The sequence below is a fragment of the Tyto alba genome, unplaced genomic scaffold (genome assembly GCF_018691265.1).
Source record: "Tyto alba isolate M040663 unplaced genomic scaffold, T.alba_DEE_v4.0 Super-Scaffold_3, whole genome shotgun sequence".
NCBI classification, from domain to species: Eukaryota; Metazoa; Chordata; class Aves; order Strigiformes; family Tytonidae; genus Tyto; species Tyto alba.
In genome coordinates, this window is record NW_024881304.1 from 1,252,376 (window position 1) to 1,279,607 (window position 27,232).

Sequence of the window (27,232 nt, forward strand, 5' to 3'; positions counted from 1 at the left end):
TACATATATTCACACTGTAGGTTACTTGCAGGCCAGTAATAAAAGCTAAATTACTTAGCAATATATGCAAGAATGTATCCCTGTCCCTTGCTTTGTTTCTAGAGCTTTTTCAGCTATAAGAAGTATTAGGCTTCCTGCTTAGCTCCTTTGAACCCTAGAATTCAACAAGGCCTCTGACAAGGCAGGACAGAGAAATTGATTGTGACTATATATACCAACATCACATCTCAAAAAAAATGCTTAGGTAAATAACATATGTTTTACCTACAGCTACCTGCACATATGGAAATCCAGGGTGGGAAAGGCATATTACAGAAACCTGCATACCCTTAGATAAAGACTGAAAAATAGTCTTTCCAAAGATACATCACACTCAGTAGCCTCAGCAATAATGCAATCCTAAATTGCAAGATGAGCTCTGGGGCAGGCCTGCGCATCTCATTCTCTTAATCTGAGAGATTAGAAGAGCTACCAATGTTTTTTGATCTTTACTTGAAAGTGCCTGGAACAAAACAGGATATTCTTTCTAAAAGCCACCTTGTAACCTTTTTCAGATTGCCAGTTAATCAAAAAGAGGTCTGTCACATGGAAAAAGCTAGTCCCTCTTGAGCACTCAGTAGCAGAAAAACAAAAGGTCCTAATTGAAAGGTATTGATCTATTTTTCAGAAAAATAAAGCTCAAATATCTGGGTTAAATAAAGTAGCATGAGCTGCAGACTGATTTTTGTCCTATAAAAATAAGTATACTTTGCAATAATATGAGTAACCCTCAAATCTGAAGAAAAGCTATCTTTTGCATACACTAGCCAATACACAATTGCTTTTACCTCTTAATCTCCATATAAACTGCTGTGTAGAGCTAAAGGCACTCAAAATGACCCAGAAGAGGGATGGTAACAGTGCTTAGCAAAAGCTTCTTGATGCCGAAACCACTCAATGCCAAGACCACTCTGTTCTGAGCTTGATGCTCTGAGCAGTGCCAGGACAGGACGAGCAGCAGATGAATACCCAACCCTGCCTGCCAACGCCACGTCAGGGAGCAGCCTCATGCCAGCAGAGCCACAGGAATATGCTAATAACACAGTCAGAGATGCCACAACAAAAGCAGAAGAGATAGAATGTGTTTTATCTTGGTGTTAGCCAGACAGAGGGCCATCAAGAAGCCATTCCTGTGCTCCAAAAGACTAGTTTGAATAGACAGGCAAGATCTTCCGCAGCAGCTGCGTGGGTCCCAGTCTTCAGTTCCACTAGCACACTCCACAAAAGGCAAAGAGGAAAAAGGATGAAAAGGGAAAAAAAGGCAAAGAAGAAAAGTGATATCTCACTGGAGACATCCTTCTCAGGGTAATCCCAAATTACTGGGAGTGAGTCAGTTTGGCCCAGCCAGTCACAGAACAGCTCCCAGCTCCAGGTGGAAGGAAACTGGCATTGCTCCCACAGCAATGACAATCTGAAGTGGGATTCTTCACTCATCTGTATGGTGCAACTTGGAAACATGGCAAAGATATCGCTTCTCAACCACACTAAATTCTTCAAGAATTTAGGAGCAAACCTTAATTGCATGCTTTATCTGCTGCTTAAGCATCCCAAATACTGGAAAACCTTCATTTGACTATACTGTCGCTGCTGGAATAACAGAGGGAAACTTTATATTACATGCATGGCTTAAGAGCATTATTTTTAACCCACACACACATTAAAACCATGTAAATAAATACTTGTGTGGATACCAGAATTTGCATGGGTAAAATAATATTCTTTTAACTGGTGCTTCAGGCATCAGCTAGCATTTCTTTTCTTCAGTGGATATATAAGAGTCTCAAGGCAATAATTAAAATTCACTGAAGTTGTAGCATTTTTAATCTAAAGAAAACTGCACCTTAACAATAAAAATAAATGGACAAGACAGACATTTTAAATTTAGTCAGAATGTCACTAGTTACTCACAGCTACTGCCAGTTGCAGGGCAATAGCCGTGTGACTTGAAAAATAGGGTGTTCTTCAGAATGCACAGGCTATGTGTATTTCAAACAATGAGTATGCTCATGCTTTGTCACCTGACAAAAGAAAACTCTCTTTCAGCGTTTATAGGCGGCATACTATCGCCATACCATTTCACCTCCACAATGCAAGGCATGTAAAGCAGAGAACACCACTTACTGTTTCAATTCTCTCTGTGGTAAGATCACAAGTGGAAGGGCTCAGAATGGGGAACAGAGAGAGGGGAAAGCTGTGAAAGACAAGCATACATAAAACTGATATCTTGAAGAATATTTGTTACCTTTGAGTGAGACCAGTTGAGGATCTAAGAGTCCTTCATGCAAATAGTAAATATAAAACCACCCTAGTAACATCACATGCTTTAGAGACAGCATAACATTTGATGAAAACATGGATGAAGCTTTTCGTGGCTTCAGAGAAAAGGCAGACACTAAGTCCATCCATGGGTCTGAACCCTGTCATAATGAATTTCTGCGGGGAGGGGGGCAGAGGGAGGCATTTGCCAGATTTAGACAGGATTAGAGAAGAGCGATTTAGACATTTGTGGCCTGGTATGAAAGCAGAGTAACAGGCACACATATTGATTGAAATTCAAAAGTTCCAATTTCAAGCACATGAACATGATCCACAGTAACAAAGATAACTGTATTTCATTGCGTTTTATTTTAAAAAAGCATAGGTGCCCACAATAAAAGATTTTTTTAAAGTGTGTTATCAATTTTTATTCATATTTATTAGCCTTAAAGAGACAAATATGTGTATATATACATGTGTGTCTGTGTATGTGCATATATATTTGTTCCTTTACTCTGCAAATATATAAACTTAGCTGCAGAGGTATCCAAGAACTTGATACAGAAAATTCCATACTCTTTCATTCAGTTGCTCTAAATGCAGCAACTGCTTTGTACACCAGTCACTAAAACCAGCACTTGCTTGTTTGTAATAATGGTAAGGTTATTCAAGAAGTCATTATGATTAAAAATATGTACATATTAGAAGCATAGCTAGTATTTGAATCTTTGTCAGCCTTGAATTCTTCATCAAGTCTCTGAAATCATTCTTCATGTCACTAGAAGGTTTGTGTGTATGTGAATCCTTTTAACCCAGACAGCAAAGTCCCTACTGAAGAGAATTATGCACAAACTAAGTGAAGATGAAACAGCAACAGATCTTTGGTTGACTCCCACAGTAGTGACCCTTATTTGCACAGGTTAACATTAAATTATCCAGTTTGTCCAGACAAAAGAATCCCCACCAAATAACACAGAAGTAGAAGATAAGGTATGTTTCTTTCTAAATTTGCAAGGCAAACCAAGGACCTTGTTAACCACTTAGATAAGAATGCTTAAATGATGACTACTTTTTTTTTTTCTTTTAAACTTTGCACATTTACTGTGCTTTTTTTGCGTAACTCACACATGCAAGAGCTGCAGCACAGACCATCTGAATAGTCAGATGAGTTTCATATTGTGGCATTCCAGATATTATTAGCAAAATTAATATATCTTTTTATATATGTGAAGTCTGTGGTAAAGGCACACCTCAACCAAAGTGACAGGATAAAGGGCTTAAAAAAAACAAAACCAGAAAAACTCTGCACAAACACCTCCCTTCCATCCAGGAAAACTTTGTCTGAGCGCCACCTTTCTCAGCGATTTGAAGACTGGTATGAATTGCCTTTGATGAATCATCCTCAAAAGTATTGGCAAAGGAAATACACAGAGCCGAATTATTATAACACTGTAAAGAGACATTGGATTATACTTTTGCTTTTCTGTAAGCAAGCTGTTCCTCTGAAATCATGCTTCTATTCCCCAGAGTTTTGAAAGTTTCCTTGATTGCCAGAAATGGTTAGAAAGTATCATGACTGCTTTCAGCAATAAACATTGTTTTACCTTAGAGTTATACTATCCTATGCAAAGTAACAAATTTTTCCTGATTTTGCACCATGAACTAATTCACAAGACCTGGTAGAATGACTAAAATCAACACTCAGTGGCCAAGTAAAGTTCAGCTCATTATGCCACATGAGGTTTTTTTTTTGTTTTGGTTTGGGTTTTTTGTTTGTTGTTTTTTGTTTGTTTGTTTTGTTTTGTTTCAAAAAACATTCTAATTTGCATCTATACTACTACAGTTATTGTTTACAGCATGTTTCTTCATGGATTAAACACCACTATTCAACAGAAAGTTTTCAGAAGTGTAGGTGAAGAAGCTACTACTTCCCTAGATAAATTAGCATGAAGAGTTAAGTCAGTAGGTAAACAAATAAAACACCTGAGTACAAGAAAAAGCATCAAGAGCAAAAGACAGTTCTAGGCATGAGAGAAGAAAAGCAGTCTTCTGACAAGCATGAAGAAGGTTTGTGTAGCAACATTAACACTCTTCAGCTTACAGCAATTTTTCATCTCCAAACACAAAAACAAACCTACAACTTTGTGGAATGTTAATTTGGAATTCAAATTTGTGGATCTGGTTTTGAATTTGTTTTAACACTTCAGCATTAAGGTTGTATTATTCCACCTCTGACTATAGTGAAACATGTTCTCACACTGTGTCTTGTCAACCTACTTCTCAATAGACATGTTGTACACCACTTGCTTACTCTGAACATTAGGATAAAAATCCTTCTCCTTTTAAATACAACAACTTCAGTCACACTACTCATGGGACTAAAACAGGATTAAGACATTCAATTTATTCACACACAGACATCTCCAGCCACATAAGAACAAACTATAACAACAATTACAATGGCATTTTCCTTTAGGTATAAAATAACATGTGAAGATAAATACAAAGCAATCCCCCCTAAACCCATATTCTTTACATTTTTCTCCAGTATTGTTCCCAAATGATTTGCTAATCTATTTCCTAACTAATGTTTTTCATGTCTTCAGATGTTTCTAAATAATAAACCCTGATGTACTTAATTGAAATTAAGTATATTTCCTCAGTAACACTGAAGAAATAGAGAAAAAAAAATACTTTACATGATGAAAATTCACTGTAAGACTCAATTACAACACAATAATCAGGTCAGGGTTCAAGATTTTCTGGACAGATGGTTAACTTAAAACACACTGACCCCCTATCAGGCTGGATTAGTGCCAACAGCACTCAGCCGTTCCTACAGAAAGTGGGTCAGATTAGGTTTTATTCAAGTGCTTTTATCTGATGCATCATGATTTCCAAACAATTTATTAAAATTTGCTAGATTGCATATTCTTATATAGAAAATGGGATTCCTTTTTGGACATCACACTTACCTTCACATTTCTCTAGGATCTGGACAGTTTCACCTAGTTCCAGGACCAAGCCTTGCGGTACAGCTCCTCGGAAGCTGCATATCACTAGAGGGTGGGGAAAAACAGAGACACATATGAGGGTTGAATCTTTGTGTGAATTTTTCTTCTAAGCATAGCACTTTTAGCTCACTCCTGACATAAAAATAGCTATTACATAGCTGCCCAGAAAACCTGTCAGCCAGCTTTTCCTCATCAGATATCTTTATTTCGGCCCTTATCAGAAATTAAGCTCAGCAGCAACGTAAAAGCTATGCTTTTTAAAAGATTATTTTTATTAAGCAAGGCTTGTAATCACTTTAATCACCAATCCCTAATTCATATTGCATATAAAGATTTCTTTGTCTCACAATTCTTACTCCACTACACAATTCATCAATGGACTAAGCAGTCCTAACTGCGAAGATTACAATAAGAAGTCAGCTGCAGGAATTACTTTCCTCCAAGTTGAAACTATTTCAAGTACCATCTGTGCAACTAATACACTGCAAAAATCCTACATCACCATATTTTATTACATTTAAGTAGATTTATAAAAGAATACATACAAATCTGTACTTTTCATAGGCACTGACATAGCATATGCCTTAAATATTTTCCTAGGTATCTTTAGTTTTCGTTAATCAGGGAAAATAAGAACTCATCTTAATGTTTCAGAAAATATGAATACAATCAAAAATTACTAAATAAACCTCAATTTTAAAAATAAATTTCAGAAAATTATCTTAATGTATAACGATACATTCTTCAACCATAGTTATCAAAATACAGTAGGGACATGGACATGGGCAGTTACCCGAAACAAGACATGTCAAAACAAAGGATGAAATGCAAATAAGGTCTGCCTGCCCACCCACCCCCCAAATCCTGTAACGCCTGTTCATCAGCATTGAAAAATTCACTCTGGCACAGATTGAATTATTCAAGTACCTTGTTCTAAGTAAATACATGCTCAGTCAGAGAGTACTCCCTATACATCACCTACACACACACACACACACACACCCCGAAGCACTACAAGTGGAATTCCATGAGTTGAAATAGTGACCTCCAGTGGGCATCGCCCTTTTTTCCAGTTGAAGAGAACACTCCCCTTTAAATGCAAACACTCAAGCTACCATTGAGATGTTCCCATGTGATGGAGTTGCATTTCATCTCCTCCCTGAATATCTTTTTATGTCAAAACCACTGAATCCCTTATGGCTAAAGACTCTCTATGCACAACTTAAAGCAGTTAACCAGAAAGTCTGAAGTCCAGGGAAAGAACACCATGGAAACTAAGACTATCAACTGTACCATTTACTGCAAGGTATGTTTCTTGAACCTCGAATTTCTAAGAAATAATAAGAGAAGCATAGAAAAAACTTCCACCAAAATAAAACAGTTTCAACCGTATATACAGTTTTCATAAAGAGAAAGAACAAGAAAGAACAAACTACATACACCAGGCAAACACCCACAAAGATAAGAGTAATATGAGAAAGAATTTGAATCAAAATCTGAAGAGAGCCAAACAGTATCAAATGTTTGCTCTTCCACAGTGAGACTCAATGCAGTTTTGAATTAAAGAGGGGAAAACTAGGGATTCCATCAACAAACCTAACCTGATCTCTCAGCTCATACGGCCCAGCAGAAGTCACCACTGATTAAATGAGGTTTTGAACTCTTGTTTACATCAGACAGGAGAAACACAATTGGCTCCAGACTGGAATAATGTGCACCACATAATCCAAGAAAAACACTAAGCCCGTTAGCATTCTGGATTCATTCTTCACCCATGAAGAAATCATAAACATGGATTTCAACCAACGAAAAAACTACTTAATGCTTCTCCCAAAGTGCAGGAACACTGACAATTGCCAAACACTGAACTGCCAGGCCACAACCAAACCTCTATCAGCTTCTCCCAGCCCCTCTAGTATTTTACATAGCAGTATCCTTTAAATACAGATTTTTTTTTCTTAGTAGGCAATTTTACCAAAACAAGAAGGTACAAACATGACTTCCCTGTTCAGACCAACAAAAATACTAAAAAAAAATCAAGTATGTCTCAACAACTCAGGATTTCAAAAATCCTAGGTGAAAAGTTACTATTTAAAACACCAGAAAAATGGAGAAATGGTAATAGAGTAACAAGATACCTTCATTTATGAGAGTAATTCTAGTCACACAATTATTAAATATATATATATACACATACATTATAATATTAAATCAAATTTCCAGGTTATTTTCTACTTCTCTGAACATGTCAGGATTATCATGACACAGAGACACATGATGGGGATACATGAGTATTAGTGGTTGTAGACAAAACAGTAATTTGAATTGTAGAGAGATTAATAACTGACTGGTTTTAACCAGCTGAGTGCAACAAGTAACAGTCTGAAAAACATTATTTCATGTTAACACTGCATTAGAAGTTTCGAATTAGCAAACAACAGATGGCTTCCTATGACTATTATTCACTATATGAAAACTATTGAATAAAGGATGCAAACAGGAAAGAAACTGGATTTGATGCAACAACTAGTTCTTCGGTCATCAGATACTTGCCTATTATGTAACAATAAAAAGTGAGAATTGGAATGAAAGCTAAAGGAAAGGTACTAGGAAAAGAGAGTACTGTGTTTTGTTGGTTTTTGTTTTTGTTGTTTTTTTTTTTTTTCCAACTGCTGATATAATAAATTTTTAAAATATGGCCAAGAATACTGACTTTAATATATTTAGGCCTACAACAAGTAATTCTAATAGATCTACTAGTTTACAGATCCAAACCATCAATTTATAAAAAGACTCTGCTGGTCACACAAAGAAAATCTGATATAAGGACTCTACTGCATCAATATGTAATCAGGTCTTTAGAATTCAGAGTACTCTATTAATAAGATAGCCAAAGCTCTTTTCTAAGGTCTACTTCAGTCAAAAAAGAATAAATAAACAAAAAACCACAGAACAGAAATGAACTGATCGCATCAGCTGTAGATACAATCTGGATGATCATTCTCAATCAGAAAATAAATTCGCATACAAAAATAACATCCACCTCATGTTCCTCATTCTTAATACAGCAGTATGAGGTCTTATTCCTTCATTGATAAATCTGTAGTCATCAATAAACTATGTAAGTCTCTTCTGCTTGACAATTTTAATAATCAATAGGGTAATATGAATAGCAATAAGGGTATTTTCAGAATAACAGAAGCCAAATCTCAGGACTAGTTGTCTTTCCAACCACAATGGACTGAAGTCAGGAAAAATTAAAGAACTCCAACTGATGCAGTAGACCAAACCATATCTTGTTAAAACAAGAACACAATTTAACATCTCTGAAATAAAAAAGAATGGTAAAAATAGCTACTGATTATGACAGAATCCCACAAATTTGAGGCTGTTTTATAGTCTGATATAGGATTCTAAAGGTCTACTTCCACAGTTATGGATGTTACTCATTTGTTAAGCTAAAAATGCATTATGCAACACAATCTTATTTATGAAGTCACTTTTAGGTACATAATTCTTCTTAGCAGTATTATTTGAAAATATGAACACAAATGTGTATGTGAAATACAGAATAATTTAACCATTATGGAGAAAATAATTTACAGAGAGGACTTCAATAACTGACTTCTGTCCTTCTCACAGAAATTCTTTATAGCATATGATCATCTACAAACTGTCCATCAATCAACACCTCTCCATCATTTCTCACAAGAGTTATCCCCTCGGTCACCAGAATACAGAAGTAACGCATCATCAAAACAGGAATACAGCAAAGCTTTTACCCACCAGTTAAAAGACCTGAATGATCCCTCTTGGATTCCAGGACAGACTGCTGAATTATTTAACATCTATTTTCAGATATTGAACCCACTTGCCATCATTCAGGCTTATAAGGAGGTCCTAATTTCTCCTCAGAAAACAATTTCAGCCAGAAGTTAAACCCAACATTCTGCCAAAGAGGAGCGCTTTGAAAAAACACCATGCACCATTTCAGGAATTATCTCCAAATCAGAGGTTCCATAACTGTGGTACTTGAACCATATCAAAGTGGGCTGCAGCAAGATAAAACCTTCCCTCTGCACATCTGTAATGTATTGAAAGACACAAGCACAAAGTAGTTCACATAGGCAGTTACTCTCGACGCTGCAGCAGACATGCTGGAACTGGGGGGTATAACATATAAGAAGAGACGGCACTGGAATAACAGTTTATAAAGTCAAAGGTCCAGGAGAAGACAGACTCAGAAGTGGTTTCCTTGCCTGTGGACATGCCCTGACACAGTAGAAGCAGCTGCATTTTAAGTCACCAGCAGTAAGAAAAACTGCTTCGAAAGACTAAGGGTAAACGGATAAACATGACATCTTAAGAAAAGGACAATGCAGCTTTGCAGAGCTTACTGATTCCTCATGTGTTAGACATCTAAAAGAGCTGCTTGCTATATGGACAAAGAAGATGCAGTTGATACAACCTAGTAGGTTTTACAAAATCTATTCAGAAACAGCCCCTGTCAAAAGCTCTTGCAGAAGCTGAGCTTGGCTATGGTAAAATGAGAAGGCATTTGCACAGATAAACTCGCAAAGTGATATGAAATAGAACAAGTAGACAGTTTTCTTAGCGAAGACAAATTGACCAGCAAGCTCTAAAAGGATCTCTGTTGCCGCCTTTTCTGTTTAATGTATTTCTAAAAGATCCAGAAAAGCTGAGTATTTAGAAAAGTGACAAAGTTTGTGAAGCCACTCAAGCTATCCAGGGTGATAAACCTAAGTACTGCAAGTACATCTGGCAGATGTACACCATTTAGTTCATCTACACAGTGTTTCATGAGGGATGAACAAGCCTCATCTCATACTAAACAGTCAGCTCTCCCCCTGCTATTACCACATTGAGTGAAACCCTGGAATGTTATTCAGAGTTTTTGCCACAAACTCAGTGCTCAGCCACTGTCAAGCACTACCCCCCTCACCACCACAGAGCAGAATACTATCTTTGGGAAAAAAGGGAAGACACCATTACCTGCAGTGCTGTATAAAATTTACAGTGAGCCACCAAATGCCAGTTTTCTGCTTTCCCCTTTGTCAGAACTGTATCCTTTGTCAAAAAGCATGGAACAGCATAAGGAAATGTAGAAAGAAATGAGACAAGAGGTACCAGTGACTGTGTAAGGGCTTTTATATGATTAATTATGAGCCAAGATAGGACTCTTCTACCAGCAAGACTGACAGCTGAAAGGGATGAAGAGAGTATAATTGATAAGTTGCACTGAGAAGGTGAACAGGGAACAATTGTTAAAACATCCTTTCCAGTACAAAAAGCAGAGCAGTGCCAAATGAAACAGCAGAGAATAGTTCAGGACCTCATTCAATAAAGCACTTTTCCACACAGTACATAAACTGTGAAACCCCTTACAAGTTGCTGTGGGTGATTTTAAAAACCAAACAAACAAACAAACAACAAAACAAAAAAACCCAAAAAACCACAAAACAAAAATCAAATTCAAAAGAAAATAGGGCAAATTAATGGATGCATACCGTCATAGACTCAGCAAGACCGTGACCCAGAAAGCACTTCAGGCTTGGGAAAGCATCATGTATGCTTCTCTTGCTGTGCTGCTGTGCTGCAAACACCTGCTATTGGTCCCTGGCAAGGGCAGGACACCGAATGAGACGGGTACATGGCTGGGCTATTATGATCTCTCTCACAGGGTTATTATGGCATCACAGCCTGTTGTCCCTTGCTATCTATCGATTTGTGACCTCATCTGAACACTGTTATGGCAAAAAGAGAATACAATTCACAGGTAGAAAAATGCTAAATTAGATTTATGGTGTGTCATTATTACTCTCTGCTGCCTACCTAATTAACATAGGTGTTTTCATTTTTGCTGTGGTATAATTTAAAATATGTCTTCCTTTTTTAATTGCTTCCAATTCAATTTCCTATGTCCTACCTTCCCCACCCAGTCTCACCTGGGTCACAGTGCTTCCAGAGTTCATTTTTCTTCTCCAATGGATTATGTCAATTATACAACAAACACTGTAACAGAAGCCTGTCACATTTTTTACCTGAACAGTGGGAAAATCCAAAACAAGAACAGGAAAATGCCAGAGTACTGTTCAGCACAATACATCCATATAAAGATCATGCAGCACATAGCTGCTAATTCCCCTGAAACATGATTTTTTTCTTAGCATATATACCAAAATACTCTGCAGCACTATGAACTTGCATAGGTATACGCCTTCTCATATACTTTCTAATTTTTTCAACCTATTTCTACACATTGCAGTAAAGCCTACAAAAATATATTGTCATTGCATAATTTTCCATTTACAATACAAAACATCAGTTCAGCCCATAAGTAATTTATTTTCATAAAGCAACGGAGCCCTTTCCTGCCCCTTCCCTCCCCACCTTCCAAGATGTACAAAATTAAAATTGGAATCGTTTATTTCAATGACGGCTAAGAAACAAAATCAGTTTAAGAGCTTTTCATGTTTACATTGTCCCCTTTTCCTTCTACAAATCAAATTATGTTTCTCTAATCATAAAGTTGGGCTTTTTAAAGTTACTCTATTTCTCATGTTTTCTCTTCCACAATAGAAATCATTGTTGCTAGAACAGATCCAATATGCTAAACCACTTTTTTTTGTTTGTTTGTTTATCCCAACATGTTGATGAGGGCAAGACTTAATGAACTCTATGTGTTAACTTAGTGGAAAAAAACCCCACATTTCATATTATCAGCTGTGAATATGCCTTTTTCTTCCTTTCTGTTTCACTGGGTCTTTTTTAGTTGCAAAATGTGACAAAAGAAACAAAGATTTCTTAAACTCTTTCCCCTGTAACAATCATAATTTTGCAAACTTTCAGATCTCTGTTTACTCATGGCTTCAAAAGACAAATCTTTTGGCCTTTGTGACAGTTTTTTTCCAGTTCTCAACTTATTATTTTTATTATTATCATTATTATTATCTGTCTTACTAAATTTTTGATAATGTGTAATATTTTTAGACGATAACATCAGAACAAATTTTTCAGGTTGAAGCATGCAATTTAATTTTTATAAATGCTTTGCATTCAAGCCAACTTGCAGTTATTCAGGTTATGCATTGATCATGCCCAAAGTACATCTTTGGCCAAACAAATTTCAGAAGGAACTGCAACGATAAGGCATGGGAGAAACACAGCTGCAGTTGTGCTGCTCTACACTCAAGTTACATAGCTCCACACCCTACCAATTTATAATCACACTGAGCAGACACTGAATTGTGTTCTGTGCTACAAATGTCAAAGTTCTGAAGTTTTCTGATGGTGTAATTTATGCTTTATAACACATAACCATATTTTACACTCACACCGCTATCACACCAGCTGAGAATTTGGCGTTCATGTTTACTTTGGGTAAACATATATAATAAACTCTTACATTTCACATTCCTTAAAAAGAATTTCATATTCAGCTACTACTGGTTATCACTATTACTAGTTAACACTGGAATAGAAATCAATCCCTGAGCCTAAGAATGATTGATATTGATTAATCTTTAACAAAATAATGTAATTACTTCAGACTGATAAATTAATGTTGTAACAAGGATATATCTTTCCTTACAAAGATTTTTCATATTAATCCATCTATTAAAAGTGTCTAGTATCAAACAGTATAAACTAGTTTTAACAGCTGAATAGGATAAACTTTATTTTCTTACCTGTAATACCCAGATGATAATAAAGGCTCCACGTAACAAAGAGTCACTGTAGTAGGTGAGACCAAAGATGGCTCTAAATCGTTTCCCTAACCTTTCTAAACCCTTTCCCTAACAGAGGCTAAAACAAGGAGGTGAATGAAGGGTACTAGAATAGGGCAAGGCTGTAGCTTTCCCCAACTTGAATCATCTGTGGATTGGGAATTCCTAAAGTATAAGTGTTTATTAGTATAAGTTTCATACATGTATTTAATAGTGCTTTCTATACTTTTTCTTCTACAGAGCCACTCAGATGTTTTTGAACCACATCAACTTTTAACACTGACATCACCCCAGAACTCCACACTTCACTTATGCATATAGAAAGAGTTTTTCAGTTGTTCGGATCCTGCACCACCAATGCCCTCTGGGAATTGTGTTACAATAAAAAGAGTGAACAATCACTTTCTATTCTTCCAGTCCACAGTAATTATGGTTTTAGAATCTTCCAAACTACCTTTTCTTAATAATTTATTTTCCAAGAAAGGTGACATATTAATTCTTTGTATTTACATATGGCAGACAGGGAAAAGTCTCTAAGCCACAGCAGTATGACTGCGCAAGAAAAAAAGAGTATTGATACAAGTTACCACGCAGAGGAAAAAGACAGCTAAGAGTCAAGATTTAGCTTTACCTTTTTTCTGAGGCAACTGTGTTGCACAATCACGCCTACAGGCAGCAAAGAATTAATACTTTCCAAACCACCATGTACCTTCCAGACTGAGCCTTGCTCAGAACTAAACCTTTTTGCATCAAAAAGGAGTAGTTCTTGCAAACAGAAAATTGTGGGTTTAGTAATTTAAAAAACCAAAACCAAAAACAGTTTTATGAAGGAATAAAACCCTCACATTTTTATAACAAAATTAAAGGCCAGTATGGTTAAATTTTTGTGGAACTGCTTTATTAAAGCTGGCAGGTTCACAGATTGCATAGTTAGACTCTGATGATATTTGACAAGGGAGCAGAACCACAAGGAAATTAAAATGAAAACATTTCAATTTTAGTCTACAAGTACCTAGAAGAATGTTTTTACCTTCACAGTACACCTTCCAAGAATTTAAAGGATTGTGTGTGAGGGTTTCAATTATTTGCCAGAAATTAATCTGAGAAATGCATATTTATTTGCAAGTTCAGGCCACAGTCAGCATGCATGTTTACAAAGAAAACAGGGAACAAAAAACAGGTCTAGTACTTCCAAAACATTCTGATGTTTAAGCAAGATGGACAATATGAAGAATTTAGGTGTGAAGAAAAGGATATAGCCAGTTACACCCTAAAAAACCAACTACCCGAATAAAACACAAGGATTTTGCAGCAAGGGGCATTTCTTGCAGACTCTACTGATACACACGACATGGAACAGGGCTCTAATCTGGTTGGAATTGCCAGGCACTAATGTAATACATACACACACTAATTAAAAAAAAAAAAAAAAATCAAAAGCTGATTAAAAGCATCCAAACATTACAATTGAAGAGTAGAGATTAAACAAAAGACATGATTTAGAAGAGGGCTAAATAATTTGTTGACCTTATTAACCTTCTTTATGAACTTTTGTGCAAAATCTTGAGGAAGAAAAATATATTTCAGAATTGAAACCAATCTGTTACACTTAAGGTTTTGTATATTACCAAAATTACACTACAATTAAGTAAAGGTATTTCAGGCTGGTTGGGGAGCCGTGGCAGTTGCTAGGCAGCATCTGCTCCTGTCAGGGATGCTTCTTTCTTTGTGCAATACAGAGCCTCAGCCAGGAATACTGCCACCAATGGATTATTACAAGGCAGCTTACTGCCATCACATGGCATCTGCAAAGTGCTCAAACTGCTGCCTAGCAACACCGCCTCTTTCTACTGAGTCATACCATCACTATGAAAATATTCATGTAAAAAAAGAAACAGATGCCCGAGAAGAAAGGTGATCATTCACTAGCAAAGTGAATTATTGCTAGCATCCTTCCCCTACCCTCCAAGATAAAAATAGAGATTAGGCTCAAAAATCATGAGCTGTTTAAAATAGTTTCGCACATCCTGGTGGCATGAGGTAGAATTGAAGAAACAGACCAAAAGCCCTCAGTGTTGTCCACCACCTCAGCTATGCTAAGGAACTGATTTTGAGCTTTCAGCTTTGCAGGCATCTATCCTAGTTACTCAACCCCTTCCTGTAAATCTATTCCCTCAGCTATCAGTTCATTCAACTTCCACTCTGGCAGCACAGAAGTCCCTCACCCATACATCATTCCCTCTATACAGGAAGTAAATGCAGCAGTTTCTTCTCTTCCATTTTAAGCAGAGATGAAGGCTGATTCAGTTTCTGAAACCCTTTCCAATACCTAACTTGCAAAGAGGAGCAAAACACTGACCATACCACACTATGTAGAGAGGACCATGGAGCCATTCTGCACTGCTGCATTCCACAGACTGCAAACGTGAGCCAGAAATGTCTGTGCTTTACTGCTGAATGACTAGGAAACGAAGTAAGAAACCAGTCAAGTTTTTAACATCTTGGAGGATGGAGATTGCACCACCTCTTCAGGCAACATGCTCCAGTGCTTTACCGTATGCATTGTGGAAATCAATGTCCCTTACTGTAATTTGCCACCACTGCTCCTCCTACCACTGTGCAACCCTGAGAAGTATCTGGCTCGGTCTTCTCTGTAACTCTCTAAAAAGTAACTAACCACGAACTAGACACCAGCTTATCCTCCTGTTCTATACCCCAGATCTCGCAGACCCTTCTCTCTCATCATGTACCTCCTAACCTCACCCCTCGTACAGTGAGATACCATGCTCTAGATGCACCTCCCAAGAGCGAACCCCCAAAGAAAGAAATGATCACTTCCATCAACATCCTGGTTATACAGGAACACAGCCTGGTATGCAGCTAGCTACGAGAGAGCACCACTGATTCACGCTCACACATGCAAAACCATAAGTATCACCCCACAGCGTTGAACATCCTATCCCATTTTACACTGACTACATCATAAGACCTTTAGTCCTCCTGTCTAACTGCTAAATAAGTTTCTACCATGCTAAAGTTACCTTGGCATTTACGGTCAGTTGGCACATTTTCTATGAGGAAGAGCAAGGGAAGAACAGGGTAGGTTTATAAAAGTACCTTTATCAATATACCAGTTCCTATATCTTAGCTGGAAACTCTGTATTTTAGCCTATACTGTCTGCCACACAACAACTTCTGGACATCTGAAGACAGCTTACAAGACTGCTAAGAAACTTTCCAATCTATACCGAGAACTTTGACCTTTTTGGTAATCTATTTGCTAACAAAAAATGAAATATTTGTCTGACATAATTGGAGATTTTTTTTTCCCCCATGAGACCTACAGAGCTTTTATCTCTTATAATCTTGACTTAAGCAAACAGACATTATTTATTGCTATCAACATCATCTGAAACATTGGAAAAATCCTCTTCTTCTCTTATTGCACCCTCCACTCAGAATGAAATGATAACCATTTTTTTATTAAAAGAATATTGTCTTGTGCCAGCAACGTGAAAGGTAGTCACTCCAGAAATTAAAAAAAAAAAACCAAAAAAACACCAAAAAAACCCACAAGACCCAAAAAGATCAGAAGTTGAAGTTTAGGGCCTTGCTGTGGTGAAAAAAGCTAGAGAGAGAAGTCTATTTCTGCCTCTACTTCCCCAGAGACAAAAGAGAAGGTGTTTCTGCAAGACCAGTGCTTCAAAAGTCATCTTCCTTGGGGTAAAACCCTTGAACCACAGAGATAACCAGATACTTATTGGAAAACCAAACCCAAAAACCAACACAGCACATCAACTTTGCTTATAATTCCGATCAGATCAACATACGCAGGAAGGCTGAAACAGAACAGCAACTGGGCAGAAGGGATAGCTGCAAATCGCTGTGCGCACGAGGGAGCGCCGACAGCAGCAGCTCCGGCTGTTCCACGCGGGTGCTTCGCTGCGGGCCCAGCAGCCAGCAAGCCCAAGCACATCAGCTCGCAGAGCTGCTCCGCCTCTGCCTCTGCCCAGGCTAACAAGTCATCGCCAGAGGGACAGCCAGCCAACATAACCGCGACACAGAAACGCAGACACGTAGATGATTCACCTAGTCACTCTCTTCATGCAAGGCCAGGTGCACAGGTAGCATGCAGCTCCATTTTGTACAGTATGTAATAGCAGATGTCAAGGCAAAGCTATCTCACAAAAACGTTGATCCTGCTTCACTAAATGCAGTGAAACTAGACTGTTGCCCACTTGGTTTATTGAAAATTGATAATTGTTCAGTTCATGAGCATTTAGAGAGAAAAACACAGTTTTCAATAACCTTCTTTTACAATAATTCATATATTTTTTTGGATTATTTATCCCACACTGGCTGACACTTTCACTTGTGCCTACACTTGCTGTCCATGTATACAATACAGCCATATACACATAAAATTACATAAATGAGAACATGTGCCTAGGTGAAAAAGGCAACTCTACTCAGACATTTCCACAGGCATTTTTCTCTACAAAGAAAGAGATGGGCAAAATAGAAACATCCCCTCATCCTCCCAGACCCAGTTACTGGAATCACCCCTATCACTCCCTACAGGGAGTACTTAACACTGTCCCTGATATTCTGCTAGGGAAGGGTTTCTGCTGCCCGTACCGCTTGTTTGGGTGGACCACACCCCCCAGCAAGACAAAGGACTGTATGCAACCCAATACCCAAATAAGCCTGTAAAAACTTACATATTGCTTTCAATTGGCTTCTGTTTAACAGTTCTGGGTTTCTGACATGTATGCAAGGCTTCATTTATCAAGATCAGAATACTGATAGGGCAGGTATACTAATTAACAGTTGGCATAAATATCTCATTCATAAACACATTTAGAGGGAAGAGAAAGGTCCCTACTGTTCAAATACAAAGAATCAAGAGATTTCTAGAACAGTAAGTCACCTGCCAAAGCACACCAAGCTTCACTCTACCACGCCGGGTAGCTCACAGACTTATATTCAAAATAAAGAAAATAAAATAATTCACCAGTCCATCAATTACCTACTGCCAACACTAAAAGTAATCAGTGCATAAGCTTCCTTACATTGAAACATCTAGACAAACCTTCATTTTTGTTTCAGAGAGTAACTAGTATCAGCTTCCCTCTGGAAGCAGAATGACCTGCTTTCAATCACCAAGAGTTAGCTGGCACCACTTGTCACAAGCTTTTCTTAAGGCTTAATATCCAGAAAGACTCAAGAAAATAAAATGTAGTCAAATGCTGAAGTGGGACAAGAGGGAACTCTTATCCTTGTAGTAAGTAATCACTTCACACCTATACTGGAAAGCACTCAGTCTGCTCAAACCCAGTTACCAGTCTTCCTAATACCTTCAGTAAGTTATGACTAAATACTCATTGTTTAAACAAACACTAAAATAACGCTAAGGGGAAGGAATTACAGCTAAAGAAACTTAAGAGGTGCTTCCAGGAGCTCAGAAGAGATCATAAAGTTCATTTGGACATGCAAACACCTGAATGGAGGTTTGATTTTAATATCAGTCACTTGAGTAAGATATTTTGGCTCTTTGCCTCGAGGTTCGGTGAGCATACAGATTTTGAAACAGGACGAAGAAAAGAGTATTATGTAGTGATATTAAGACTAATTCATAACTTAAAAACAATCAGTGGAAAGACGGCTTTCATTTGCAACTGGTTTTGAACCAAGATCCTACCATACGCTTCCTTTAGCCTCTTTCTAAGTGAATATCACAGCTAAGAAAAGAACACAATAAATTTAATTTACTGTACAAATGAACAAAAATTTCTCTGAAGCAGGAGAAAAAAATTGCATCAGGATCTTTAACAGCTAAATAATCTTCCAAAGACTTTCCATTCTTCGGTCAGTGTTTTCACATCCACATCTGAAAAGAGCTCCCATTTCTCAAAAAAACAAATCTATGAAGTGTGTATGGCCACCAATAACACTTGCTGTTGGAGGTCACTGGGCATTTACAGTTCTTCCATATAAAAACCATGTTCCAAATAATTAACATATTAATCAGAAAAGCTTGTGTATCTACACGTCATTATGCATATGAAGACAAAGAACTCTTCCTCATTCCCAATTATCCCCTTTTTGTGGGCTTTTAAATGCCACCAAATATGTGGTAGAGAATTTTCTAGATCAGAAGTTCTGGAAATAGTTCTTAATGTTTCCCTGATGTTTACATTGGAGTCTGACTTTAAGTAAAGAATTGCTGAAAAGAAAGACACAGCAAGATAATGAGACTCAAGTCCAGCTGAGCTATGCCACTGACTGCAAACTAAGAAAGCTACTTTCAGAAACTATAATAAAAATATCAACTTTCCACTCTTCTTCCCACATACAGCTGCAAACCACAACCCGTACTGTCACCCCATACTCTCACACACCAACTTCATACGCCTTGAATTGTTCAAAACAAATATTGTTTTAAATTTTCCTCACTAATTTCATTCTGAAGAATCTCTCTTCCTATCCTGCTGTCTTGACAATGAATTTAAACCCAAAACATACAAATAAGAAACACCAACGAATCACCTAAATTTTCCAAGAACAAGGAGCATTCAAGGCATGTTGTCATATACCCTGTTTTCAATTGTAATTGGTACCTGCTGCAAGAAAAGAAAACAAAACAACTTGTTCCTTGAATAAATATGAAAAGCCTAATTTCCTGCCAATGGATATTTACATTCTCATTTCCTCCATTTCACCAACAGTCCCATGACAAACTGAATGCAGCACCATTGGACTTTTAATCTTTCACCGTTCCCAGTCCTGTTCCTGAGTACTCCTGTCTACAAAGCACCCTCAAGTTCACTCCCATGCTCACATCAACAGCTTCCCCTTCACATTCTCCAGCAAGCAAACAAAAAGCTGTATGAATAGGAGTCCCGATATAAAACTTATCCATTCTTTTCAGCAAGTCAGTAGCTGCTTATCTGCACTACTAGCCACAGAAACTCATGTAAGTTCTTTCTTCCCCACCCAGCCACCAATTTTCATTAAATCTGAAGGAAATATATCCCTGAAACTGCCAACTCTCATCATAAGATGTTGCTTGTTACTGGATGAAAGATATTGTTAAGTGAGGACAGAAAGCCTGAACCTGTAAAGATTTCCAGTCTAAATCCATTCTGTACTATGGATAAAGTTGGAGAGGAACCACTTTTGTCCCCACCCTATTGGCAAGCAGCTGAAGCCCTGAAGGCCTTAAATGAATACATAATACGGCATAACTGTGAATAAATGGAGAAAATTGCTCTCAAAATCATCAAAGCATCGCAAGTTAAAACCCATATTGCAATACTATCACTTCTTACTCTAAGATCACACCTACATTCCCATACAAACCACAGGATAAACTGCTAAACATACACATCAGACTCCTTGCCTTTGCAAGCAATTTGAAAAACTGTTTCTCAGCTTCATTCCTCCTGTACTTAGAAAGTTTTGTCTAATTTCTACTGCAAATATATTTGTGGACAACTGGTATTTAGATATTCTTAAACTAGTAATATCTCATAGATTAATTCTCACCCAGTTCTGCAGACCAGGTATTCACAAGAATAACCTTAATGACTTTTGGCTAGCCTTTTCTGGGATAAATGAGCTAAAACTTATTAGTCTCGTCCCACAAAACAATATATTTAACCCCCCACGTTCTCAGCAACAGCAGACATACAGATTTACACTAGACTGAAACTAAAAATGCCCTCTACATTAAATGACACCTCACTAAACTTTCCTGTCTACACTGGAAGTCTCCGATCAGGTGCATCCTGGGAGTTGCTCTTTTCCAGAGACATTTCAAGGTGTGATTCATTTCTCACTCAGTCAAATAACACATATACATTTCCTTTATGAACGCTGACTGACATATCCCTTTGTTCTTTCTTAAGTCCTAAGGGTAAAAAAAAGCCCTTAAGGGCAAAATATTGAATGGAACTCAAAATTACTCAAATCCACAGATCATCTAGCTTTCCTGACTAATGAGCAAGTCCCCAGGTATTACCACCACCTCTCAAAACAGCATTGCACAGAAGGTTTTAGAAGCACATCCCTCCATACAGCTTTGGTTCCAAGACAGATCACGGAAGAATACCCTTAGTCACCTCCCTCCTGCTGCCAGACAATTACAGTTCCTGGCAATAGGGTACCAAAGACAAGATGAAATATAATATACATCCCATAACACAGAACCCAGTTGCAATGATTGATATTGTTTCCCAGATCACTGAAGATGGACTTTTTCCTAATTTGGGGGAGGGACATTTTTCTACCTCTCTGAAACTTTTCAGTTTAAACCTGTAACAAACTACTTCAGTGATACAGAGAAACCACAATATCAATCAACTCAAAGCACTCCTTCATTTAGCGGCTGCCTTCTGTGTAAACAGGCAAGAACAGAGTAGTATACCAAGAGAATTGGTAAGGAAAAACGGAATTTTTTGTAAGTTCTGCAGTCCTGTTTTTCCAAACACAAATATCAATTGGGAAAGGTGCAAGCCAAGGTTTAGTAACGGGAGTGGGGCAAGAATCAAAAATCAAGGTACTGATCAAAACCAGAAGCTACAGTACAGAACTTTAACTAGGACATTATGATGTTCCATCCTTTCTTAGTAGAAGCAGGGGAAACATTAGTTATATGTATTTGTGTCTATGGATTTATTTTTCATTGTTACCAATTAAGTGGTGAAAATAAAGATTAAAAATTCATTTTAAATTAAACAATTAACAGATTTTGACACTTATTCTTTGAAGAAACTAAGAACAGGTGCTGTTTATGTAGGCAGATTTTCCTTCTTCTCCATGATTTAATACATACATATTTAATATGGTCAGCCATACAAGGTACAGGATTAACTACATTAAAACAAATCAAACAAAAATGAAAGCTTTCTTGAGAACTACCTAAATGTGTTCTTCACACAAAAGTAAAGCAGCAGAAGCTGACAACACAGTGAAACACATAACCAGCTCCCACACATTTGACAAATTTTAATTAGCAGTTATTTACTAAAGAGTTTTCTCTGCTTAGCTTTTTCTTTTAATTCATTATTATTTAATACTTGCCTTAGAAGACTAATGTAACTAATCAGACTGCTTTAATAAATATTTTCTTAAAGACAGAGGCTGCTTTAAAAATTTTAAAACACTAGAGGGCCAGAGCGCTAGTTATCTTCAATAATCAGTTTAGAAATCTCACTAATTGTTTTCATAACTGGTTATCTTAAGCATCTGTGGAAGAACTACTTGCCTTTCAACTGCAAGTCTAAAGTCTTAAAACTGTAGTTAGGATTATAGCTACTGAACATAAGTATTTCTAAACAGAACAGAAGGGAATTATTCACAACAACTAACAGGTTGTTGCTGCAGTAGCTGAGAAATACAATCATGGAAGAACATCAGTGTTGTTACGGGAGTGTTTAATTGAATTATTTATTTGAAATATCCTGAGCAATCTTTTAATATCTCTGTTGTAGAAGTATACAATCACTTGTGTGAGAATTGGGCAATACAGCAGTATTCTACAACTGTAAGCACTGAAAACTTTTAATTGGAGCTAGACGAGAAAAGAGAAATTCAGAACCACCAAAATGCCACTGACGTTCACATCAGTAAATTTAACATGTTCTCTTGCAGTCAAGGGCCTCTGTAGGTGTAAAGGGGTATCGGTAAAGGGGCTCCCACAAGAAGTGTCTTTGTCTTAAACTCTTTAAAAGCCAATGCAGAATACAAAGCCCTTCTGTCCCCGCATGTTGAAAGAGGGAACGCGATGTTTTTCTGAAGGAAGAGTTTCTATAAATTATCATCTCTGAACCTATTACCCAGCTAAGAAGACAGCACAGATCACAATTTACTTTCAACAAAGTGATCAGCATCAGAATTAAGTACTTTATATGATACTTTCCCTTTCCTTGATACACACAAACAGGTATGGACAGGGTCTGGATGCCCAGACATACCTTTCTATTTCACCAGAAAGCTCTTTGTGATATATCACTTGCAGAAATAACTGATTTTTTTCCCACCCAACTCACATCGACAGGGACATAAGGTCCATTGCCTTAATCCAAAAGCACATCAAAAACTTTCCATAGTTTACAAGAACACAGAGAAAACACACAGGGCTTCTTGGATAGACAGTGGTCAAAATAAGAACAAACTACTAAAGCCCAAGGCATAAACTCACACCAGCAACTCATGACAAAACATTTATTTTTGCATATATTATTGTATTTGTGAAATCAGGAAAGAATTTTTTTTTCCCACCTAGTACACTTCCTAACAGTAAAATCTTAGGTCTACACCTTCTGTAGACTAGTTTCTCCAAAACGTACAAAAATGACCACTCCAGCAAGCAATGACAGATCTACTTGTGAAAAACTAGTACTTCTCTCCCCATTTATCATAACTAAAATCCAGACATAAGCAGCATTTTTCACCTATTCTCCCCCTCTGGAGGATTATCAACCAATTTCAAATCACAGGAAAAGCAATTAAAGTTACCCAAAAATAAAAATAAAAAAACACTTGCCTAGAGATGACCAAAATTCTTGACTTAGCCATTATCTCAGACCTACCAACATGTGTGCTGTCTAAAAAAGAAAATGCAACACCACTGGAATATTCTTAAAACTACAGAATATTCACTGAAACAACACTTGTTTTCATTTGCTATTGTCTCTTACAGATGCCTCTTCTAGACTTGTTTACAACCTGAATGGAGACTTCTTATCTTTTCCTGCCATAAATCTACATTAAAAAAAAAAAAAAATCAGTTTATCTACTTTTAAATCAAGGTAGCATGCATATTTTCTTCTTCGAGAACATGGGCCAAATACAAACAAGCAAAACCCTGAATATCAAACCATACACCACAGCAAAGAAAAATGACTACATAAATGGAACAGGGGAAAACCAACAAGACTTGGAGAATTAATAATGTTTTCTGAAGCGTCTATTACAACTATACCAGCAAGTTTAGTACTCAGACAACAGAGGTGGCCGTTCACCAACAGCTGAGGTAGGAGCAAGTCTGGATACTTTGTATTCTCTGAACATACAGCTGAGATTTAACAAAGCTTGTTAACTTTACACACTCCTAGTGATTGTCAAGCTTAGCAACAGTATTGAAAATAATGACTTTCTCCTGTTATTTTATGCCACCTCTGTACACTGCCCTACACTTGTAGGCTCTCATCTAACACAATGTATTTCTTTTTTTTTTTTTAAATAAAAGTTAACTTCTTACTTCTTCCGTTCATTATGAAGATCTGCGGAATGTACTAAGCAAAACATTTGTTGCACAAGACGAAGAATTAACAAAAAGGAGTTATACATTTTGTTGTTTGTTGGCCAAATGCTCAAAATGCCTTGTAAATACTAGTGACATTAAGGCTTCTAGTTGCTCACAAGTCAACTGTCAAAATCCCACTTCAGCAGTACAGATTAACAGACCTTTGTAGAAAGTTCGTTTATTTTTTAAATGTTTTCAGAAGTTGTTCATCACTACACACTGGGGAACTTAAAAATCGATATGAACAATTGATAACTGTAAGTTGAATGAAGTATTTAGGTAGCAAATCGGGGTAGATACTACCTACTTTATTATACAAATCAACACTAAAAAAAAAAAAAAAACAAAACGAAATTAAGCTAAAGTGAGGTTAAAGAAAGTCTGTGTCTTCCTTCCACTTCATTAGGCATAACATTTCTGCTCCTATCAGAAACTACTGTCCACTAAAAGAAAAAAGCCACCAGTGACGATCTCTCAGCACAAACGCGATTCCTAGCCACCGGTAAACCCCGATTTCCCACAAACCACGAAAAACCACCACCACGGCGCATTCAGAGCAAGCCGCAGGAGCCGTTCCGAAGGAACGCAATGCACCAGGCAGGAGCACCGCAGCCCCAGCCCCAGCCCCAGCCCCAGCCCCAGCCCCTCGGCCGGCGCAGCCCCGGCCGCCCCCCCGGCGCGCAGCGCCGCGCAGGCCGAGGCGCGGCCCCCCCGCGGCAGGTGCGGCGCCGACGCCCCCTAATGCCGCCGCGCCACGGCCGCGCCCCCAACTCCGGGTAAACAGGCTCACCACGAACGGCGGATTAGAACCGAGAGAAAAAAAAAAAAAAAAAAGGAACCGCGCGCTTAAGTAGATTAAAGGCTCAGCGATTCGTTCGCTGATTATTCGTGCAATCAGGCCCTCGGCGCCGGCCCCGAAAGTCTACTTTTTGCCTCGTTGCTTCGCCGCGTTAAAACTCAGGGAAATAGCCCCAGTCACCCCCCGCGCGGGCACGCTGAGCGGCTGCCGGGGGGGTGCGGGCAGGGACGGCAAGGCAAGGCAAGGCAAGGCAAGCGGCAGGCGATGCCCGCTCTCCCCTGCGAGCAGCCTCCCACAGCCCCGCGGGGGGAGCGCCTGCCATCCTCCCCGCTCTCTACCTGCCGGGCAGCGCCGCCGGGGCGATCATCGCCACCCCCGCCGAGAGGCAGCGGAGGCCTGGAGCTGCCGCCCCCCGGGGTCCGGCCGCTGCGGGGTCGCGGGAGACACACACACACACACACACACACACACACACACGGTGGGGCGGGGGGGGTGTGTGGATGTGGCAGCACCTACCCACGCCGTATTTCTCCTCCTCGGTCGGACTCCACATGCTGCTGCGGCGGCAGCCGGCCACGGCCGCGGATCCCCTGGGCAGAGCGAGACGGGCGAGCGCCGCTCATGGAGCGGGGGCGGCTTCTCCTCCTCCCCCCCCCTCAGCGGGGGACGCTGCTCCGCGGCCGCCGCTCCGGCAGCCCTCCCTCCCCCCCCTCCCCTACCGCCTCACGCTCCGGCCGGGGCTGCGCTGAGGGTCCCTCGGCCGCTGCCGGGGGGCGGGGGGAAGATCACCCCCCCCGCCCGCCCAGCCCGCCCGGGCAGCAACAGCCGCCGCTCCCCTCAGCGCCCGCCGGGCGCTCGCCGCCGGCTCAGCGCCTCTCCTAGCGCGGCTCCGCCGCCCCAGCGGGCTCCCACCCTGCCGACTCGGCAGCCCCCAGCCTCCTCCTGCTTCCTCCTCCTCCTCCTCCTCCTCTTCGCTGCCGCCGCCGCCGAAGGACTCGAGCCGCTGCCGCGCCCCCCCCCACCTCCCGGCGGAGCACGGCGCGCGTGCGCGGCTCGCACCGCCTCCCCCCGCCCCCTCCTGCTCCGCGCGGCCGCACGAGGCGCGCGCGGGCGCGAGGCGCGGGGGTGGCGGCGCGTGGCCCGCAGAGGGGAGGGGGGGAGGGGGACCGCGGCGCGGCAACCCCGCACCCCCCCCACCCCCACCCCCCCCCCCCCACCCCCCCGGGCGGGAGCGGAGCGGGGCGGCCCCGCCGCGGTCACAGCGCCCGCCCCGGGCGGCTGCGTGTGGCGCCTCAGGCCCTGGAGCCCCCTCAGAGGCTGCACTCGAACTCTGGCCTCCAGCCGGTCAGATGTCGGGGTTTTAAAATAAAATAAAATAAAAGCAAAAATTCTTTTAAGAAAACAGAGGAAGTGAATCTGTACCAAGGAGGGCGGGTGGGAGATGTGTGGAGGGACACACACCCACTGGTAACACCAGCCCGCAGCAGAGGACACCGGCTGCGCGGTGCGGCACGCGTGGAAACCCCCAGAACACAGGACTGGGGCAGGGGCATGTTCTAACAACAAGAAAAATCCAACTTCAGTCCAGGTGAAGGGAAGAAAATTCTCTTGTTTGTTCCCTTGTTACAAAGCTCCGCGGTGGATATCCTCCTGCGCACACCGAGGACATGGTGCTTGACTTTGAACCGCGTTGTCTGAACAGGACGCAAAGATTGGGAGCTCACCGGCTGCTTTTATGAAAACCTTTTCAAATTATTTCAAATAGTTAAAGTTAGCATACTTAAACTGTTGAAAAATAATGTATTTTATGAAGTGTACAGTGGCAGCATTTAAGGTTGGAATTTGACCAGAATCAGGAAATGCTGTCAGCACATTAACTGGTGACACCACCAGCCCCTAGATCAAAATTTGTCTCGTGCTGTGATTTTTTTTTGTTGTTGTTATTATTAAATTAACTTCCAAAGCTTCTAAGTATCAGGCAAAAATGTCTACAGGTTGCATTTCATTAACAATGAACAGTTATCAAAAATGTAAACTAGTTATTAGATTTCATCTTCGAGTTCAT

General features: G+C 39.6%; 1 protein-coding gene across 15 annotated transcripts in view; it reads right to left on the reverse strand.

Annotated features, from left to right (window-relative positions):
* The window catches only part of DOCK3 (dedicator of cytokinesis 3), a 221,282-nt gene extending 195,107 nt beyond the window's left edge, over nt 1–26,175 (reverse strand). For 14 of the 15 annotated variants that reach the window (XM_042799365.1, XM_042799360.1, XM_042799358.1 and 11 more), the window contains exons 1-2: nt 25,684–26,175; nt 5,271–5,354 (exon numbers count right to left, since the gene is read on the reverse strand). In XM_042799365.1, the coding sequence (XP_042655299.1) occupies nt 5,271–5,354; nt 25,684–25,720 (121 nt within the window). In that variant the 5' untranslated portion in view covers nt 25,721–26,175. The remainder of the gene's footprint in view (nt 1–5,270; nt 5,355–25,683) is intronic. The other variant, XM_042799364.1, reaches the window with a different exon arrangement.
* Nucleotides 26,176–27,232: the final 1,057 nt, after the last annotated feature.